The sequence below is a fragment of the Clinocottus analis genome, unplaced genomic scaffold (genome assembly GCF_023055335.1).
Source record: "Clinocottus analis isolate CAN_PGR_092001 unplaced genomic scaffold, fCliAna1.0.p SCAF_29, whole genome shotgun sequence".
NCBI lineage: Eukaryota > Metazoa > Chordata > Actinopteri > Perciformes > Cottidae > Clinocottus > Clinocottus analis.
Window position 1 is genome coordinate 539,622 of NW_027176031.1, and position 22,374 is coordinate 561,995.

The window sequence follows — 22,374 nt, forward strand, 5'->3', positions numbered from 1 at the left end:
CATGTGTGAGAAATATTGTGTGTCACATGGCATAGTTCACTGTGTCTGCAGCATGGCTGACTGAGAGCAGCATCCTTCTTCCATCCAAGCTGTCTCTTGGGGTTACATACAGATATACAAATATCTTACACTGTATGTATATTTATATATATGTATGACCACATGTTATACTTCTACAAAGATGAATAGATTTTTCCTCTGGTAAGGTCATGACAGCATCGTTTCCTTTCTCCCAGGACATCACCTTTTCTCCACAGTTCACTTAGTTGCCCAGATACCAAGACTGCAACAGAGACAAAAACACAAGATTAGACATGTGTCTTCACACACACAGTTGACACTGTAATGTACACTCTGTAAATGATTGTAGGTAATTATTATTTGTGACCCAAACAAAACGCAAAATGAAATTATGCTTTTACATCTTATATGACTTCTTACAGACTGTGAAGCTATTGATAATACAACTACAAACATATATCCTATTTAACTGATTATTGCTAACCCACTTTGTGGAACATTTAAAAACCTTTCTGATCAGCTTCAATCAGTAACAGTGAGAAAGACTCTAACCCCTCAGCAGATAGCCTGAGAGGTAACATGGTCTATTGCTCCTCACGCAGCCAGCTGTTAGTCAAGAGATACATTATATAATAACGAGAAAAGAGATTGACAACTGAATGCTGCACTGATGCTCACCCTCAACCCAAACTGTAATAATCCATGAGGGCACCCATCAAATGATCAAATGAAAAGGATGTTGTTTGTGTACAGATTGTAAATCCCTCAGAGGCAAATTTGTGATGTTGGTCTATAGTACATGAATTGAATTGACATTATGAACTTCAGTTATTTGCTTTTGCAGCACAATAAGTGTGTCTTGTCTGGACATCTGATTCTCTTAAGGAACTGTCTCCAGCGCAGTTTGAGGATGTCCTACATCAAAGATGAGAAACATGCACTGATGTGCAGCTCTGGAGACCAACAGGCTGTCAACATTCTGTTAAAACTGCGACAGACCAGATGAGCTGATCGGGAACACGGTGGCATACCCGACGTTACACACTATAAACTAAATGCCTGTTATGATTACAGACATAAGAGCAGAGCAGATGAATCATTTGAGTGAGTGACTCTTCACATTGTTGCGCTCCCACTCAGGAGGCAGGCATTGCCTCTGCAACGCCTCAGACTACAATCCTCCAGTCCGAACCAAATGAAGCCGAGATGAGGTGTGAGCTAATCTACTAAGGTATCCTATAATATAGACTAGGGGTCACAACCTTTCCTATCTAAAGACCAATGGTGTATAGAGCGTATTCACGTGACGTCAGCATCTCAATCGCACCATCTTGGGGTCCACTTAGTTAGCCTGCTGCTAGTGGAGGCAATGGATTTTTCAATTGATGTTGCGTACTGGAGACAAGTTTTTACACACAGGGAAGTTTCAAGGCGTACAAAAGTCTGCAGGCTTATCCTTTTGAAACCTGGCCCTCTTTTAAGGTTTCTGCTTGAAAATGACATACCCAAACTAAAATGGGTGTGTCTCTGCAACCACTAGAACTATTTGAATAATCTTGGTGTTAATAAAAAAGTATAATGTTAAATTTTGCTTAGATGTGTAAATATCAGTCTATGTGTTACTGGTTAAGAGTAAATGAAGATGACAAACAGTGTGTAATGTAAAGTTTTTAGGTCCTCCTAGAAAAAAAGCACTTTTAGCATGATTTTTACCTTGAAATGATGCAGTTGCAAGGTCTAAACTTCTCCCAAATCCTACCTAAAAGTTTTAACATAATCTTTGCACTGTTTAACTTTGATAAAGTGAAGCAGAATAAAATTAGAGAGGATTTAGTAGAAGAAATAAAAAAATTCAGATTATCAAACTGTAAAACAAACTTAAGCAGTATTTGCTGATTGTACAGCAATAAAGCGATTCATTTTTCTGTGTTCTTGCTTCTTGACATCAGGATTTTTCTCATAGCACCAAGCTAAGGGTTGCTGGTTCTGGAAACATGCTGATTTTGGGCTTTTTTTGTATAATACGTTTATGATTATCTTTCTTAATTCTACGTGGCATTGATTCAACAAGGTGCTGAAAGTATTCTTTAGAAATGTTGGCCCATATTGATAGGATAGCATCTTGCAGTTGATGGAGATTTGTGGGATGCACATCCAGGGCACAAAGCTCCCGTTCCACCACATCCCAAAGATGCGCTATTGGGTTGAGATCTGGTGACTGTGGGGCCCATTTTAGTACAGGGAACTCATTGTCATGTTCAAGAAACCAATTTGAAATGATTCGAGCTTTGTGACATGGTGCATTATCCTGCTGGAAGTAGCCATCAGAGGATGGGTACATGGTGGCCATAAAGGGATGGACATCGTCAGAAACAATGCTCAGGTAGGCCGTGGCGTTTAAACGATGCCCAATTGGCACTAAGGGGCCTAAAGTGTGCCAAGAAAACATCCCCCACACCATTACACCACCACCACCAGCCTGCACAGTGGTAATAAGGCATGATGGATCCATGTTCTCATAATGTGTATGCCAAATTTTGACTCTACTATCTGAACGTCTCAACAGAAATCAAGACTTATCAGACCAGGCAACCTTTTTCCAGTCTTTAACTGTCCTATTTTGGTGAGCTCTTGCAAATTGTAGCCTCTTTTTCCTATTTGTAGTGGCGATGAGTGGTACCCGGTGGGGTCTTCTGCTGTTGTAGCCCATCCGCCTTATGGTTGTGCGTGTTGTGGCTTCACAAATGCTTTGCTGCATACCTTGGTTGTAACGAGTGGTTATTTCAGTCAAAGTTGCTCTTCTATCAGCTTGAATCAGTCGGCCCATTCTCCTCTGACCTCTAGCATCAACAAGGCATTTTCGCCCACAGGACTGCCGCATCCTGGATGTTTTTCCCTTTTCACACCATTCTTTGTAAACCCTAGAAATGGTTGTGCGTAAAAATCCCAGTAACTAAGCAGATTGTGAAATACTCAGACCAGCCCGTCTGGCACCAACAACCATGCCATGCTCAAAATTACTTAAATCACCTTTCTTTCCCATTCTAACATTCAGTTTGGAGTTGAGGAGATTGTCTTGACCAGGACCACACCCCTAAATGCATTGAAGCAACTGCCATGTGATTGGTTGATTAGATCATTGCATTCGTGAGAAATTGAACAGGTGTTCCTAATAATCCTTTAGGTGAGTGTATGGGTGCCATGGTTTTATGCCGCATTCACACCAAAAGCGCAACGCTTTTTCATCTGATTTTACTCGCTCAACACTTTATGTGGTTAACTCGCTTTTCGTTTTTTCTAGGGCTGGGCAAGTTAACACGTTAATATCGCGTTAACTTTTCAATGGATTAACGGCGGTAATTATTTGATCATGCGTTAACTGCATTTTTTTTTGCATCGCTTTAAATCTCTTCCAGACGGCGCAGTTCAGACCTAGCGTTTCACGGCTCTGCCAGTCCTGCCTGCATGAGGTCAATCAAGCATGAAAAATAAATAAATAAGATAAACGCCATGAACGCATTACAGCGACACTGCTTTCGCTTCAAAGGCGATTCATGTTGATGCGCGCACGCTGCCGCAGCCTGACTTCGCAGCAGACTGGCAGCATAACGAAGTGAGTCTGACGTAAAGCACGTATTGTTCTGTAACTTCTGTTCTCAACAAGCAGCGGTGCTGCAGCGAGCCGCTTCACATGCGCTCACAGACGTGCAAATACACTACAAGTATATGTACCGACAGGTTTCGCGTCCAGATTGAAAGTTAATCGCGCATGCGCAAAGCTCCTGTTCCCGCGGTCTGATCCATGCAGAGCACTTTAAAAGCAGCATCACTTCTGGATCTGTACTCTTCTCTCAAAGAGGAGAACTTTCATCACATCACAAGATGTTCAGTGCACATGTTCAAGCCAACACAGACTGGACTTTTCTCACTGAGGAAGAAAAACTGAACTGAAAACATGAAAAGCATTTATTGTTTTTGTATAAAGTTGATCAATTGCCGGTCTTCAACGTACATCTTTAAAGTAAGCAACAGACTAAACATGGACAAAAGAAGGAGTGACTTGTCCCTAACAGGGACCCTTACTACTGAACACACTGTTGAAAATACAAATGTTTCTTCTGGTACCTGTTTAGAAAAAGAAAACAGATTTATATACTATATGTATGTATGTTAACTTGCTGTTGCTCCAGAGTGCCTGTTATATTGTTCTGGTAACATTAGTTTAAAATAAAAGCATGCAATACACTAGTTTTTTACTTCATTGTTGAATTTGGCGTATAATGCAATTAATCGCAGAAAAATCATGCGATTAATCGCGATTAATTTTTTTAAAACTTTGCCTAGCCCTAGTTTTTAGGCAACCAGTTGCGGCGGAAAGGCAGCACGGCTTGTGCCCCGTTACCCCTAGTTCCCATCACATAGCCCGGTCACGTTCCTGTAAAACAGTTTTCATTTCCGCTATCGACCATGGGACATTAACAACTTTTTCTGCGTTATACTTGTTGTGGAAATACCACAAATGTCGGAACATCAAGCGCCCCGTATCTGGGTTCATACTATTCTCCGTAGTCGCACACAGCTCCGACTCCAAGACGAGTGTCTGGATGAAGCCACTTCCAGCATTCATTCAGGAGAACTAGCAGTTCTCCTGAATGAGTGCTAAGTGCTAAGTGCTGTTCCCATGTAGCCAGTGTTTTATTCTACCTTGAAATGAATCACAGAGTAAAGGCAGACATCGCACGATGGAGTTGCCATGATCATGGCTTCCTCCCAAGTTTCCATCCACAGTTCCTTTTGTGCATGTGTAAGACATTGATTTTCGCTCGTCGAAAAAGCTTAAGGAGATTATTGATGACAGTGTGTCAATGAAAACGTGCCCACAACCCGATGTATTAACAGAAACACATAACGCTCTTATGCTGAGTGAAACCGAAGTTAGATGCATTATTTGAGAAGCTGAACAAGTTGAAGTACAAGCCTGTCTTGCTGAGCTGATAAACCCATATTCTGAATCATTAGTCCCACATCCAACAATAAGGCACAGTACAATAATCACAAGACACGCCGTTTTGAACTGAAAACTCTGGTGGAACACTAACTCCACGCTAGCAGGTTTGGAGAATAACAATATTATGCATTTGCCTCTACATCCTCTAGTCCAGCAGTCCCAAACCTTTATGCGCCACGGATCGGTTATATGTAAGACAATATTTTCACGGACCGGGTCTCATCTCGGTATGACGGGAGCGGCGACACCCGGCATGTGTTCGTAATGTCGAGTCTACTCAGTCACTTAAACCTTTATGTTCAGTCTACTGCTTAACTTATAACCCGCTTCATAAAGACAGGATGTTTAAATGGAAGCAGGGTTTGTTGTGCTTTTTTGCCGATCTCAGGATACTCTGCCTTGGTTTTAAACCAGAACACCGACAGAGGGGAAACAGACTTAAATTTCATTTTTTGGGTAACGTACACACCTCCTGACAAGTGTCAAGCTGTTCCATATGAGGTTACGCACAGACGGATGTATCTGGTAATTTTTTCAAAATAAAACATATTTCTGGTCTTGATCTTTCTTTTTTTCTCTCCATTCTTTCTGTGCGACTGGTACCAAGGTACCCACAGACCCACGGCCTGGTACTAAGGGACCCACGGACCAGTACCGGGCGGAATGAGCATACTTATAAACGCACTGTTACAACTCTTTCATAGTGTCATATAGCTTTTTGCAGAAATAAGATGATAGATGCAAAAGTATACGTATGTACAATATATTATGATGAACATTGCTCCTCCTGATGGATCATAGCCAACACAATTATTTTTAACACAACTCCTTGTCCTTAAAAGAATATACTTCATAATTCTCAAAATTCTGATCATTTGCTTAATTATTAACAGCATGTACTTGTACTTTCAATACAGTACATTTTATATCAGAAAAATACTTTTGATGTTTAAGTACAGAAAATGTCAGATATTTTAAGACATTTACTCAAGAAGCATTCTAAAAGGTGACTTTCACTTTTACTTAAGTCATTTTTTACTTTTACTCAAGTATGGCTTTTGGGTACTTAATACACCACTGCCAAAAGACACATTTGAACTTTTTTTCCATCAAATAAGAGTGTCTGGCGCTGCAAAAACTATTTAATATCACAGCTCAAGAGTCTTTCAACATTAAATATTTTGTTGTTCGCTAACCTCTGGCCACAAAAGGCATTGTCAAAGTGGACTGATATTGGGGTTTTTTTTAAGCATCAAATGAAGATCGCAACAGATCCTGTATTTGGAAACATACAAGACAGTCCAAAATTACTGGCAAACAAAGCAGACAGCAGAGCAAAACCTTCACCTCTATTAAGAGCTCAAGGAAGTAGCTTTGCCACTATGGTTACTGCAGTTGAAAGAAAGACCAAAAAGGGAAACAAGGTTAAAGATGAAAACTCATCTGAAAGGACTTGCCTGTAATGCAAAAGTGGACACATGCTGAAGCTGTGTGCTCTATTGGAGAAGAGGGCACACCGTGAGAAGATTGATTTCCTGAAAAAGAATGGAGTTTGTTTTGGCTGCTTGTGTAGTGGGCACATCAGCAATTATGAAGGAAACGTCTCTCCTGCAAAACATGTAGTTTAAGACACCCAAATATGCTTCACATCCATCCTGTAGAAAGGGGAGCATATGTGGAGAAAGGCAAGAGCAACTTTAAGGGTGTAGTGGACAGTTCTTTGGCCAGTGAACAAGACTGTAAGCTAGCCATCCTACCAGTTTAAGGTTAAATCAGTGGAAACCTACAAAGAAAAAAAAATAAAGAAATTATCCTTTATTAATCGCCCTGGGGAAATTGGTCTGATGGATAGACTGAATCTCTTTGGTAGAAAAACAAGGATTATTTAGCATACCATGAGCCAAGAGAAACTAGTTGTATTGTGTCAGACTTGGAAGTGGCTGGATTGGATAGTGGGTTGTACTATGAAATGAATGACATCTTTACTCAACTTAGAATGCTTGTGAACACTGGTAACAACCCACGACAGCAAGATCTGCATGAATTGCTTTACTTCAAACACATCTACCTGCCTGAGCTAGATGCAGAAGTGTAACTCTTGATAGGTAATAATGTGCCAAGAGCTTTGGAGTGTGGATGAAGGGCCATACAACATTACACTTCATTGACACCCAAAGCGACTTGCAACACATTCAAAGACTGTGGACGCATCTACGGGAGCAGTTTGGGGTTCAATGTTTTGACCATGGACACGTCGGTAAGGGCTAGCAGAGCCAAGGATTGAATCATCGATGCTCTGATTGAGGAACAAACATGCTTGCTACTGAGCCTGAATGCTTTTGTACACCTTTTTTAGTCACTTGCGGTAATTGAGTGTTGGGGATAGAAATGGGACTATCAGCTGTTCAGTAGTTTAGTTTTATGAATTGAAGGAGAGGTGGTGAGTCTTAGACCGATGTTACCGACGCTAATTTATGCTGTTTATTGCTGTCGATTGTCTTTGTACACCGGTGAGAACATTTTGAATGTGTGTTATATAACTACAAACCTCAGTGACTAGATATTTGACTCATTGACAACCAGAATGTCCACAGAGTAGTCTCCCCTACTCAGCCTCTTTGTGACTCATTTTAAGATAGGCACCTATAGATACATGTGTTTTCCATAAAAGGTTTTCAGTTTATACAAAATAAATTGTATGTAGTCAGAGATGTCTGCAACTCAAATGAATACCAGTCATTGGCAAAAAAGAATTCTGGAACTCTTAACCCTCCAATACTCTGGATGGGAGAGGAGGGGGGTCTGAATATGTTTTAAAGTGAGCTTAACATTGTCAAACAAACCATACTAACCTGGGTTTGGTAGAGTCCACCTGGGTCTCGAGGGGTGACTCCAACGAAGGAGGTGCGATTGGCAGGGGGTGTCCCAGGGGCCGAGTAAGCTGAGGGTGTTTGCGTTAACAACATCAGTCTCATACTGTCTCATACTGCCATGTTGCTTGTTAAATTGTAAGAGGCCGAAGCCTACTTCAACGGAATCTGTCCAGTTGATTAAGGAGCTAGAACAGTGAAAAGAAATAAAACTGACCAACCCTAATGCTGGCAAATAATTTTCCTCTATGGTTGTTTTATTTTGTACCTAGAGACATCAAACAGAGGCAGCAGATCTAATGTAGAACAGCGACTGCTCTGCTCCTCTCTGTCTTCATTATCTGTCTATAGCAGACAGAAAGTCAAACTCCACCGAGCTGAGATGTTTAGACCTGACCTGAGAGGTATTCCAGATGGTGGAACTAGCTAAATGTCCAACACTAGGTAACATTAACCCACTTATATTGCAGGAAAGTAGCAGAATATCATGTCACGTGTGTCCATTGTTTTCTCTGATGTCTGCTTTGGGAACGAGTTCTGGATCACTGGCTCGTTTGCTGATTCCGGATGCACTTTGAATAGTTTTAAGTCAAGTATCACACCCCACTAAGGACAACCATAACAAACACAACAGCAACTACCATTTTTGATGGGCCAGGCCAACCAATACTATAATAATGTGGATTATAGAAGAAAAAAAAGGATTACGATGCATTTATCTTCTTGACTCGCTGAACCTTGTATTAGGTGAACTAGGCAGATGTGGCTCATCCCTCAGTTTACAAACTGTATCTCATGTTCACATAACGGGCAAGAAAATCTATGATTTACTGTCCCACAAGCACTTACTTCCCTCACCTAGAAAAACTATTTATTGAATGAGCTATTGAATGGATTGGACCTTGAATGGATTGACTTTGGGGAATGGAACATTGTACACATTGTCCCAAGTAGCATCATGGACATTACAGAAAGAGACAAGCCTACAGTTGGACTTATCAGTGTTTAAAGTTTGCATGGAAATGAAAAGGAAAAGTATGTTGTGTGTGGTTTGTGTTCACTTTCATGCTGTGAAATCACAGTAAGAAATCACTGTCTTTTGATCAGACATCCCAGTTGAGTATTAACATCAGACCACCTCCTCATCTCCATCTTCTCCGACAACCTCTTTATCTCCTCCTCAAATTCTTTGCATGTTTAACAGTTGGACAGGTGGGTCATCAGGACCTGCTAAGCCTTCTATGCTGGCCTAAACACAATCACAAAGTTATAGCTATTTTGTGAATTTCATGGTTTTTCACAAATACACTACATTATATATATATATATATATATATATATATATATATATATATATATATATATATATATATATATATTTATGTGACAGCTCTCGTCTTCCTCTGTTGCTCTGCCTTCAGCACTGCTTTCAGTGGAGCTGGTCTTAAGAGTTTCATCCAATCTCATTTTCTCCTGTGTCTCTATGGGAGCAAAGCAGTTTATGCCTCTGCAGAGTACACAGGGAGTGGATGTTGTGGTTGATTGACATGAACTTCAACAAACAGATCTTTAGTTTGACAAGCTGGGTGTATTCTTTGACGTGCAGCGCCTGCGAAATGGTGTGGACGTATATGATTTGTCAGTGGGCCAGCGTGACCATTAACATGCGCTGTGATTGGTGAGTGGGGAAATACTAAAATTATTGAGATCTTTTGGGCAAAAAGCTCTCATCCAGGGGACAAAACACATGTAAAGACTCTACAAATAAGGGGAACTATGTAAGGCTACTTTCCTTTGGGGAGAGCACGACAGACTTGCAATTCCACCTTTCCACGATCAAAATGTTTACCGGGACATTGGGCAAAATCCAAAACGACCCTGACATTAAGGGGCTTATTCACCGCACCTACGCTCACATGTCCCCGTCCATCCAGAGCGAACTAGCTAGCGACCATTTCCTCCAGGCCCTGCTGACAGCTGACCTGCACATCCAGACACTACTGGCACACCCGGGTCGCTCCAGGAGGCTTTGGAGTCAGCTACAGAGAGAGATGCTGTGTGCTGGCGCCGTGGGTAAAGTGGTTGAAAAATCACTAAAGGGGAGAGATGCTTGTGGGACTGAAATGGAGTTGGTGCAGCCTGCCTGGGGAGCTAACCCAGCTGGTGACGGCTGCCACTTTAGGAGAGGAGAGGCAGGACAAGCCACGACCAAGAGTCTGCTGGAGGTGTGGGCAGCCTGGTAGATTACTTTTTAAGTTTCACACAAGGGACATGAAAAGCTTCTCAACCTGCTCCGACACCATATTCAACTTCTACATCTGTATGGTCCAAACAAATCCACTTCAGTCAGGACCGACCTCTCTGCCTTACAGTGGCTCATGTCCTTCAAGGAGCCGGAAGGCCAGCTGGCACACTGGATTGAGGAGCTACAGGTGTATGATTCCACTGTGATCCACAGACTGGGGGGCGCCACGGAAATGCTGGTGGCTGCAACTACAGTGAGAAAAGAGAGGTGCAAGAAGAAGAGCGGCTGCAACCTGATGTGGAATGTGCTGCAGAGGGACCGGAGGGTGAGCCAGCAGGCCATGGACTGACAGCTGGGGATGCAGGAGAGGTGGAGTGCAAACAGGGAGAGGATGTCGACATAAGGCCAGTGCTTACTTGGGTGGGATCCCAGCGGTGACCACCTTGGGGAGAGGTTACCATGTGTTCTCGAGCCACAAAAGGACTGTGGTCAATTTTTCAAGCCCTGCGCCTGTGTGATGATGTGCTACAAAGAGGGTGGGAAGAGCCTGCAACTGGAGAGACACAGTGGCAAGTGGTGGTGCCCAGGACTTTGAGAGAGACGGTGCTCTGGGCAATGCATGGAGCTCCGGGATCTGGTCACTTCAAGATTACGAAGAACCTCCGCCGCCTCCGCCAAGGGTTCTACTTGGGCCAACATAGACGGGATGTAGAGGACTACTGCCGCCGCGAGAAAAGGCCTTGCGGACAGATCTCATGCTCATCCCCAACAGTTTCCGGCAAGATATCCTATGGAGAGGGTGGGGATTGATGTTCTTGGACCGTTCCCTCACTCTGAGAGAGGCAACCGTTACATCCTCAGTGTCATGGACTATTTCACTAAGTGGCCCGAAGCTCATTGCCTGCCAAACCAGGAGGCGGAGACGATTGTGGATGCTCTGGTAGGGGGAATGTTCAGCAGGTTTGGGGCCTCAGATTTGGGGAAGTCATCTACATAGATCAATGCAGAAACTTGTAGTCTTTGCTGCCGCCACGTGTAACAAACTGGACTCCCACAAGACCCGCACAACATCCGCCCCTGCCGGTCCCCCGGGGCTCGACTATGCTCGGAAACTCCAGGACCGCTTGGAGTCGGCCCACGAGTTTGCCAGGAACCAGCTGCGCAGTGCAGGTGCAAGGAAAAAGAGGAACTACGACATGCATGTCAAAGGACGACATTTTGAAGTAGGCCAGCTGGTCTGGGTGTATATCCCGCAGAGGAAGAAGGGCAGGTGCCCAAAGCTTGATAGTGAGTGGGTGGGGCCCTGCAGAGTAGGAAACAGGGTCTAGCTGCCACAACGAGGAAGGAAAGTCTCCCTGCACAGAGACAGGCTGGCCCCTTATCGAGGCACAGGCACCCCACCAGGAAATGAGGTTGGGACACGGGGAACCCTGGACTCTGCCTGGATGACCCCCCAAACCCTTTTCAATGGGCCTAGTCTTTCGCCCGCCCCTTCACCAGCCTTGGTGCCCTTAACCCCGCCTCTTCCTTTCCATCCCCAGTAATTACTGGTTCGGGAGGTGAGTGAATGTCACATAAGCTGTTTTGGTGTATAACCTGTCACTCATTGTACCTACCTATGAGCGTGCCTATGATTGGCAGAGCGAGTAAGGTGGGGGGTTGTGTGTGTGTGTCTGTTGCGGGCCAGAGGGGGAAGAGTTTACGACCCGGAGTGGACCTGAAACATGTTGCAAGGTTTTCAGTGTGTTTTCTGTTGTTTTGGCGTAGGCTACGGCCTGTTCTGGTGTTAACAATAAATCGCCCAACAAGCCAGACAACGTCTTGCAACTTCCTGACGCAGGGTCAATACAATACATCTTCAAGGAAAGCAATACACTGAATATGAACAAAAGGAGAGGCTTGTCCCTAATAGGGACACTTACTACTGAACACACTGTTTATGTTGTTCCCTGATAAAATACAAATGTTTGTTCTGGTAAAAAAAGAAAACGGTTTTATAAACTATATATTTATGTATGTTAACTTGCTGTTGCTCCACAGTGCCTGTTATATTGTTCTGATAACATTACTTCAAAATAAAATTGCACAATACACTAGCTTTTACTTGCTTTAATTTGGTGCATAATTCGATAAATCGCAGAGAAATCATGCGATTACTCAGTTAAATTTTTTCAACTTTGCCCAGTCCTTGTTGAATGAAATGAAAGAATATACCTTTTTTTTTCTTTGAGATGGAAACGCAACAGGGGACAATACGCACATGCACTCTTTGCATTTGTCTGACGGGCAGGTCACTTCTGAATTAAGAAATGAAGGATGGGACTGTGGACTTTTATGATAAAGTGTAGCAGAGGAGTGTTTCAGCCAAGCAGCAACCTCTGGTTCTGCCAAGTGAAGCTAAAGGAAAGTGTCTTAAAATGTGCATTCTCTATAATGACTACTAGGGTTGACTCCTCTGGATGCAAAACGTCAGATTGTATAGAAGTCTATATAAATGTATATGGCGTCTCTATGTTACTCCTCTGCATTTAAAATATTGTAATTTCCGTTCACCAGTTGCAAAAATGCAAGATGGTGACGGCCAGGATGGCAAAATTGCCAAACTCAAGGCTTCATAACGACAGTCCGAAAAGCCAACGGGTGATGCCATCATGACTACATACAGTCTATGAATCCAGAGTGTGCTGAAGTACTGATAGAGAGTTTGCCACAATTATCAGCACTGAAGGCTGAACCCAAAAATGAGTATAGCAAAACACAAATCAGAATATCAATCAGAAATTGTTTGTCCAGTCACTATAAAGCTCACACGATATGTTTCATTACAATGTTGAACCACGTATGTAAAACTGTTTTGAAACTGCTTAATAGGAGGCAACACTAGTTCTAATCATTACGCAAGTATAGCCATCAATCAATGATGGTTTGTACAAACCACACTAAAGTCTGTTCTTCACATATTTCTGCTGTTGTAACCTGGTGTAAGGTGCTCTTGGTGACTGTTTCCTACAAACAGGCAAAAGTGGTGCTTTACATGCTATTTCTTCATCAGAGCAAGTAAGGATCAAGTCAGACACAAATCTAACCGTCATGCATTGTGTGCTGATCGCTGATTAGGACTGGCTCGTGTCAAACGAGCCTAATGGGTACTCCTTACTGTGTCCATTCCCTGTTGCTGACAGTTTTTATAGAATTTATCACTACCCATCTGGATCCAAACATTCCTGAAGTTCTGCTCTACATGTGTGGTTTGGGCTGTTTCTGTTGACTGTGGAGTATTTGCCCACATTACTGTATGTTAAGTATTTCATCATCAGGCGGGTTTAGAGGGACTGTGTTGTTTCTTAATTGTCTTCCGTCTCGATTGTCAGGTGATGTGGTGGTTCACTTTTCCGCTTTAGCTTCTATCGTGATCTTTTTAAGTGGGGGCTTCACGGTAATGTAGCGTGATGTAGTTGCAGTGAGGCCAGGGCTTAGCCAAGGGTCAACTGGGACATGTTTAACATCCTTACAATGGAGGTTTTTATTGGACAGGTTATCCATTGCCTCTGGGTGGTGCAGCTTCCTTAAGCTTTGACTCGAAAATGTTTTATATTGTGTCTCCCATTGGAATCACTGTGCGAGAAAGTTGTACTAGTAAATGACGAGAGAAAGGGGTACTTCTACTGATTGAAGCTGTCATCATATCTCTGGTTCACATTGTTTATTGTTCTCTCTCTGAAGTCTAAGCATTTCGGTTCCAGTGTCGGGTGTCCCTCCTTGAGCATCCTGCGACTGCAGCAAAGTATGGGTGTTGAGTCAGTGGAAGGTGTGGGAGGCGAGTTGCTGTAGCTCTCCCTGATGATTATAGACATCAATACAGACTTCAGTATCGAGAAACTGTTCCTGATCCTGAATCATAACTGTCCCCTTCTGGCAGAGGTGAGGTCTGTGCAGTCAAAGACAGTAATCTATCTTCCTTTGCTTATGCATTCTTCTTTATCTGAGCAAATGATTCACATATTGTGCCAGTTAGTAGGGTGAAGAACAGCAAGTTGCATTTAACCTCTTTGTGGAGTCTGTTATCAATGTTTCTGGCTTGTCACTCAAGACATTTTAAGGACTTCTTCGGGAATATTACATTTTTAAGTCATTCGTGTGTGCCAAAGTGTCTATGTGCAGCTGGAAATGTTTCTACTTCCTGTCTTGCTGTTCAGTCGCTGCTCCTATATGTCCATTAGCAAGATGGATTCTAACTGCTTTACTGTTTGAAAGCAGTTATCTGAAAAAGATTCGGTCCTGAAGATGACTTTGCGTAGTTGTATGTCGAGTTGACTTGAGTGTTGAGTCTGCTGATGAAATGAACAGGGCTGTGGGAATCTTTGTTGCCAATGTAGACAAAGCAAACAAAGTGATTGTGTCGCGTTCATTTGAGTATTCCTTTGCACTTTAGCGGCCAAAGAGCCATGATTTAATGATGATGTGTTGTTGAGAGAACAGGTGAGACACGGACAAGTCAAAAAAATGCTGGCCGACTGAATATGTACTGTAGAAACATGTTGAATCACGCAGGCTCAAAGTGTTTTAACTGTAGGAAAAAGGGCTAATTAGTCTGAGCGTGTCTTAATGAAGTCTCCATGCCATAAGACAAAGAGAGGAAGTAACACAAAACACACAGTCTGAATGGGCATGCTAAGGGGACAGTAGAGACAGAATAAAAACAAGGGGACAGTAGAGACACAGTAGAGCCAGAATAGAGGTGAGGGGACAGTAGAGACACAGTAGAGAAGGAATAAAGCTCTCTGAGACAAATCTGTGATGGTGGGCTATAGAAATTGAATTGAATAAACACTAAAACTAGAGAAATGAATAAATGATAGAGGAAGAGAACAGGAAAATAAACCCAGTATCTGTGTTTAGCTGGCACAGTGACGCTGAGGCCTATAGGGGGCGCTGCAGGTCCAGGACTTAGTATCACAGAGGCAGTGGTGGCCTCTTTACTTGGTCTGAGGTCAAGTCGTCATGTTAAACATGCGAACCGGCAGATACTGCAGGAGAACATCACGGAAAAGAGGCTCCTGATGAAGGAGATCCTTTCCTTGAAGGGGGTCTTAAAGTAGACCATTACTGGTTTAAACTTGTTGCATCTACAGACCTGTATATTGAAAGGGAAAGCTCTGTACAAATACTTTGTCCAACCTATGAACAAGAGAGAGCTGAGTGTGAGGACAGACTTTAGGGAGTAAACTATAAAGCACTTTTAAACAAAAGGCCATTGGAGAATCCTGTAGGAGGGTTTCAAAGATCAACACATGTCCTTTTTGTCAGGAACCAGGGTTTTGACAGTTTCCTGGATTATAAGAGACTAAAGTGTTGTTTAAAACTTTGAAAACTTTCAAAATTACAATGAGAGTTGGTCTGAAAGTGCTTTTATATTTGCTGCTGGTTATAGAAAGTAAAGAACTTTGAAGTGAGACAAACAAACTGTACATTTACAAAAGAAGCACAAATGTTTCAGGCCTCTGACTCAGACTAAACTTCAGGTTATATTATCTCATGAAACAGAGTGATGAGTTTGTATCTTAATGGTCTTTCACTAAATTGGTATTCTGTGTTGTTGAAGGGCAGATGTGTTTTAACCTTCCAAATGATTGCATCCCTGTATAATCACGGAACTGTTTTGTTGAAACTAACAGTGTAGTTATTCATTGGATAATACAGGTTTTCAAAAGGTCTATCTCTGAATGCATTGTGAGATGTTCTTAGTGGTTTGTAAGGACAACTTTTTGTGCAGGATCATTTGAAAAATTTGCATCTGGCTCAGTTTCAATGGATCTATTCAAACAATGCAAAGCATTTGCATTTGTTTTTTTTACTCGCTCGTGGGCTTCATTTTTGGGCTTACGTATTACGTGACAGAGACGATGTGTCAAGTGGCTCAGACGGATGCATCTGTTCATTTTTCAATAAAGACATCTTTCAGAGCACGTTATAAATAAAATGATTTTTCATTTATTCTTTCAGTGCGGCCCGATACCAAAAGGACCCGGTGGTTGAGGATCACTGTTCTACGGCATGAACTTTATAAATACACAGACAATACGAGCCCGTATGATTCATTCACTATTGGGTCGGCTCTTTTCATGTGATTTGTTGTCACTACTACTACTATTCCTAATAATAATATTAAAGAATGTATTATTTTAACAAAAAAAAAAACATAGATTAGGGTAATCCACACCATGCATAGCTCCGTCATGGGGTTGAGTGCTCGCGGACACATAGTGAGAAGGAGTCTGTCTGGAATACCCCCCAGGAGCCTTCACACCAGAGCACCCTTTGGTTTATCTTTCTTCTGCACTTTCATCGCACACTGTTATGCATTTAACTATAAATTATATCATATTGTGTTGGAACGTTTTAAATATACGAATACATCATGCTACGCATCAACACTGACATCAGAGGTTGGTTTTGACCACTTACTGGGTGATGTGGGGGAGTGTGCGCCCCCATCAGAAGAAGTGCTAGCGGCCTTTGACTCAGCAGGCAGAGTCGGCCTCGGTAAGGAGGAAGGAGGAGCCAGGGAGGGTGCAGGTCCAGCGGGGGTCAACATCTGAGAGGAGATATAGTGACTGGGCACTTTCCCTTGGTTGCTGCCATTCAGCTGGAAAAATTAGACAAACAGAAATTAAGTGTCATAAATAACATACAAAACAACATAATCCTCTAAAAGCCTTAGAGAGTCAGTTACCTCACATAAACTTTAACAAATACGATCACATAGTGTTGACAGGAATTAACAGGGAGTGGCACTGTGCATGTCGATGTGTTGCCAACAGGAGGTAATACTTTGTATTGTTCTATGAACCCTTATGGAGCGGACTGGTCACAAACTCCATCCTTTGTCTGACCAGTTTTATAAATGGCAACTTGCAATTTAAAATTGCAACTTGCAACTTGCAATTTAAAATTGCAAGTTGCACTTTTAACATCCATCATGATATGAGCCCCAAAGATTCCTCCTTGAGTGGTCAATAAGACAGCTTTTTGAAAAAAAAATTAGGAACTAAAAAAATAGTATGAAACAAAGCCTTGGCTTGTTACGAAGTTTCAGTCAAAAACCTGTGTTGTTTGGTTAAAAAATGGAAAGATATTACGTATTGTATGCCAAAAGATTGTCTGGATGGGGCATGCTGGGACTTAAAATTGGCGAGTGAGGATTTTTGCACAGGGTTTCTAAAAGGTTAAACCCTGTTTGTCTCCTGTCCCCACATCAGATCGTGTTTTTTTTCCGCCTGTTAGATGTCGCGTAAATTATTCTTTTATAGTCTGTTATTGTCTGTTCCTTCCCCTTTTGTTTCTGCCCCCTGTGTTTGCTCGTTCCTTGGCCTGTGTGAAACCAGTAGCTGAGTTTTTTCATACATATAAAATGTACTTTTGAACTGTTGCTTCGGTATTTGGAAGGTGGCTTTTTATCAGATCTTGACACTGCCACTGGTTAGCGAAAGTAAAATATCAAAATGCTAATTATAGTGGCACACTTCCAGATTAACTTCAAGGTAGATAATAATACTTACATTGAATTCAGCTCTTTAAGATTTAACTACTAAGTCATCTCTTTATGTCTGGCACATGATACAAGCTACTTTTACTCAGTCATTTCCCAGGTCCCCTTTGTCCTGTTTTACCAGGAAACAAACTCATTTAACGTCAACATATTTCAGCCAACCTCCATTGAGTCCTTTTCTTTAATTGTGGCTTCTGTCTAAAAATCAGCAGATGGTGCACATCGGTACACACTACATCTACATTTCTAAAGTACTGGTATCATACTTACAACACTGCAACTGGCTGGTATTGGTTCATATTCATAAATAGACAGGAATAAATCTGTCTGCAAAGAAGTCAGATTACTTGCCAATTAAACGCTAGCTATAGTTCAAATAAAGCAGTAGCCGCTGCGAGGAGTATCGTCTGACTAGGTGTACTCACTGAGCTGGGGGTTTGATTGGCAGGGTCGCAGGCCAATGAGACCAGATCTTTGAGGGGGTCCTGGGCCAGGTGAGGAGGATAGCGGATTGCTCCATGGGGGAAGTAGGACGAAGGTGAAAAATGAATAGATGACGAGGGGTGGGGACTCCGAGACAGACCTGGGCAGAGAGGGAGACATCACAGTGAATGACGTGTGTGTGTGTGTGCGTGAGCTCATAGTACCATATTAACCCACTAGAGAGCTCATAGTACCATATTAACCCACTAGGGATCGTGGCTGTCTAGAACCGGTCCTGCATGTTACAATGGACCGTGGCTGTCTGGAACTGGATGAACTGGTGCTGCTTCACATGCTTTTACTGTTTCTGAATTTTTGGGAACGTTACTTTTTTAACATGGATAAAGGAGAAGCTTGTCCCTAACAGGACCCTTACTATTGAACAGATTCTTTATATTGTTCCTTGATAAAAGACAAATGTTTCTTCTGGTACAAAAAGAAAATAAATTTATATACTGTATATGTATGCATGTTAACTTGCTGTGGCTCCCAAGTGCCTGGTATATTGTTCTGATACCATTACTTTTTTTAAAAAAAAGCATGTAATACACTAGTTTTTACTTCATTATGGAATTTGACGCATAATGCGATTAATCACAGAAAAATCATGCGATTAATCAGTTAACACATCTTTCCCAATTATACCATGAATAAAGAAAGTAGCATTTAATGTCTCGTTTAAAAAACAAGTTTAACTTTATTGAAGAAATTGTACTTTCTTGATTCTTGTTGTTCTTGATTCTGAGTTTGTACTCATGGTTGAATGCATCATTCACACATTCACTCCCCTTAATAAATTGATGGCAGTGGCTAAGATTCAGGATCAACTAACTCCCTACACACATTCATACTGTGGGCACAGCTAAAGGCGTCTATCTATCCAAGGTTCTGTCCAGCAAATTTAAATGTTTGAGATTTTTTTAAGGTCTACTCTCCATCTAATACATGAAAATTATTTTTAAAAATAATATTATATAATTATATAAAATATATAATTATATAATAATATATTGAGAGAATAATTATTATTATTATAAAGGCAGATTGCCACAGTCCGCATGTATATAAATGGAGAATGGATTTTCTTGTCTAGTCTCGTCGCTCTACAATACATGTCAACATTCACTCATTCATATACATCTGATGGCCATCTGCCATTCAGGATCTTGACTAATTCACCTTCACAATGTCACAGTAATCTGGGGTTCAGTGTCTTGCCCAATCACACTTAGACATGCAGAATGAAGGAGGTGAGGAAACCGGACATACCTGCACACGTGTGTGTGTGTGTGTGTGTGTGTGTGTGTGTGTGTGTGTGTGTGTGTGCGCGCATGTGTGTTATACTATATATATTTATGCATACTGACCACTGTGAACAGCGATGACTGGCCGGTGGTGTTGAGTGAATGAGCCCAGTCTTGGTGAGTCTTCCTGGGAAGAGGGGCTGTCCAGCTCTGTTTTCTTCACTGGAGGAGACAGACCTAAAACAAAAAAATTAGGCCGACATATTTATTTGTGTGTGAACCAACAGTTATCAGTACCTCAACCTGTATCGATCTATCCTCAAATATCGTAAACTCTATAAACTCTGATATAATTAGATGGCTTTTTTTTCCCATCGATCTTGACCAATTAAATTGTTTCTACTTCAAAACTTTGAGTTGAGATCCCAAAAGAGCTGTGCTTAGTGAAAGGCATACATATTGGACTATAATATCAGGGAACACGATCTATCTTATAAAAATAGTATAACCAAAAAGTAGATTTTGCATTTATAAATTCTGATTTAATAACCAAACGATAATATGTACTATTAATTCTGTTGACTAAAAGCACTGAACAGTTGAACTGTTGAAATGTTTCCTCATACGATCGGCTCAAGAAGGAACAGATTGTGTGGCAAAAGTGAAGTAATTAAGTTCCTCTTTGACTAAATAAGAGTGAAGTCATAATGTGAGTGTTAAACTGTTATAAAGAATGTCATTGAGCAATGGGCGCAAAAGTGCGAGGATGGGGGGAATGTTACAACAACACAAAGAGATACTCAAAGTATTGAGTTGGGATTTGACGCGGGACACTGTTGGGTACTGAGCTGGGGACAAGGGGACATCGGCTATGACAAGCATCGGAGAACTTCGTCTCTGCTCACGGCCTGCGGAACACTGATCGTGGGCAGGAATTGGCTGACAGAGATTCTTATTCCACCTCCCTAAACAGGGTTAAGGACACTGTTTTTCAGTGACTTTGTATAAACCGAAGAGGACTTATTTTCCCTCGGCAGGTGTCTAGACTAGGCCAGGCAAGGGCATCTCCTACCTTGCAAACTCTCACAAGTCTCGGCTCAGTAAGAGATTCATGTTTTGATGACAGTAATGTAATCAAAGAAGTTGATTCAGCTATTTATCATAGGAAAGTAGTGAAGTGTATTCATGGTTTCTACTACAGTGGATCAGTGCTTAGTGGGTTTGTGTTTCAATTAGAGGATCAGTAGTTTGATCCCCGGCTCTGCTAGCATCACGTCGATGTGTCCTAGGGCAAGACACTCAACCCCAAATTAGAAAGAGGGATAGATGTGTACTTTATTCAGCCCCAAGGGAAAAATGTATTTGTGGCATGAGCAAGCAAAGTTACATAGAAGAAACAAAAATATTACTCATAAAAAATATCCAATATATACAACAAAACAGCAGAACATATTAAATTTACGAAAATTAAACCATGAATAAAGTACAAAAATGCAGAATGCAAAAGTATATGCAGTGTATATAAGTATTGTAGTGGCGGCCGTGCATTTTGGACCTGGGCCTTCTGTGCCGTCTGATATTGTTTACTAAAATACGAGCATGACGGGATCCTGCGTCCCTAACGGATAATGTACTTCACTTTATTAATAAAACAACAACGATACAACGCAGTTTGCACAAGACAGAAACCGCTTTTATTCTCGTTCCAGACTTCATTAGAACGTTTCCTGTACATCAGAACACTGCTTCTTATAAAGCTGTTGAAACACGCAATAAAATAGCTCACAGTTATAACTAGGGCTGGGCAAGTCTATAAATATATATATATATATATATATATATATATATATATATATATATATATATATATATATATATATATATATATATATATATCATATATATATGAACTATAGAAGCTGAATCTCTATTGTCAAGAATGGTTCTGTAGAGTTGCACTGGTGAATAAAGAGTGTCTATGTGTAAAATGCAATGCATAAGGGATAGAATAATTAATAAGGGATATTAATGAGGCTGTATGTAATATGTATTTCCGTAAAATGTATTTATTTTTCCTTAACTTTGACCCGTGTGGCTTGAATATCGATGTGGCTGATCTAAGGATTTTTCCATTCTAAATTTAGCAGCAGTTGCAGAGACATACTGGGAAAACAGAAGGGCGTTTGATGTTCATCGCCACCTTTGGACGCGACCTGATTAACCGCGCCGCGTTTGGTGTGAACACCCTTTTATTGTCGAGCAAATAAACTGACAGTAAACATGGCGCAATTTTTCCGTATACAACCAAACAGAATGAAATGATGTATATCTACTGTTCATCGCTTCCCATGAATCTGATGTTATTTTATTCCGTTACCTCCTTCCATGTCATCAGTCCAGTTCCTGGAGCTGCTGGCAGGAGAGGAAGGTGAGTGGTAATATTCCCCTCCTGGACTGTCAGCCTCTTCCTCCATAGAGCCAGACTTATGACGCTTACTCCTGCAAACACATGTCAAGACACTCCGTTCGGTTTCATGTTGCACAGGAAAGGTGATGGAAGCAAAGAGCTAGAAAATATTTGTCCAAAGTGTATTCTTAAGTTGGTTATTTGTGGTCATGTGGCTTAGTATCCAGAAGAGTAGTAGAAGAAATGGTAGTTAATTCAGATGTTATGAATAATAGCTGATAGAGCTATATTGTTGTCCATCACTAAAGCTTCAGAAAAGTTTACCCAGTGTTGGGGAGTAGTGGACTACATTAAGTTTCACTACATTCTGCAGTAGCTTGCTGCTATGAACTTCAAGATTATTTCTATTGTGATTTAAGTAGTTCAATAAAATATCTTATGCAGTGACATCATCATCGAACACCATTAAGAAAAAATACATCATATTGACAAGCTCCACCAACAGAACCTAGAGTTTGTAATGTGAGCGATGCAAATGAGAATGCAT

The 22,374-nt window shown here is 41.4% G+C and overlaps 1 protein-coding gene across 6 annotated transcripts in view; it reads right to left on the reverse strand.

The window, feature by feature from the left end:
* Positions 1 to 22,374, reverse strand: part of nfic (nuclear factor I/C) — a 37,381-nt gene that overhangs the window by 1,272 nt on the left and 13,735 nt on the right. For 2 of the 6 annotated variants that reach the window (XM_068593200.1, XM_068593204.1), the window contains exons 8-14: positions 21,798 to 21,919; positions 19,544 to 19,657; positions 18,119 to 18,276; positions 16,610 to 16,790; positions 7,882 to 7,970; positions 6,487 to 6,564; positions 245 to 283 (exon numbers count right to left, since the gene is read on the reverse strand). In XM_068593200.1, coding sequence (XP_068449301.1) covers positions 6,526 to 6,564; positions 7,882 to 7,970; positions 16,610 to 16,790; positions 18,119 to 18,276; positions 19,544 to 19,657; positions 21,798 to 21,919 — 703 coding nt within the window. In that variant the 3' untranslated portion in view covers positions 245 to 283; positions 6,487 to 6,525. Of the gene's footprint in view, positions 1 to 217; positions 284 to 6,486; positions 6,565 to 7,881; positions 7,971 to 16,609; positions 16,791 to 18,118; positions 18,277 to 19,543; positions 19,658 to 21,797; positions 21,920 to 22,374 lie in introns of those variants that run through there. The other 4 variants (XM_068593199.1, XM_068593202.1, XM_068593201.1 and 1 more) reach the window with 3 other exon arrangements.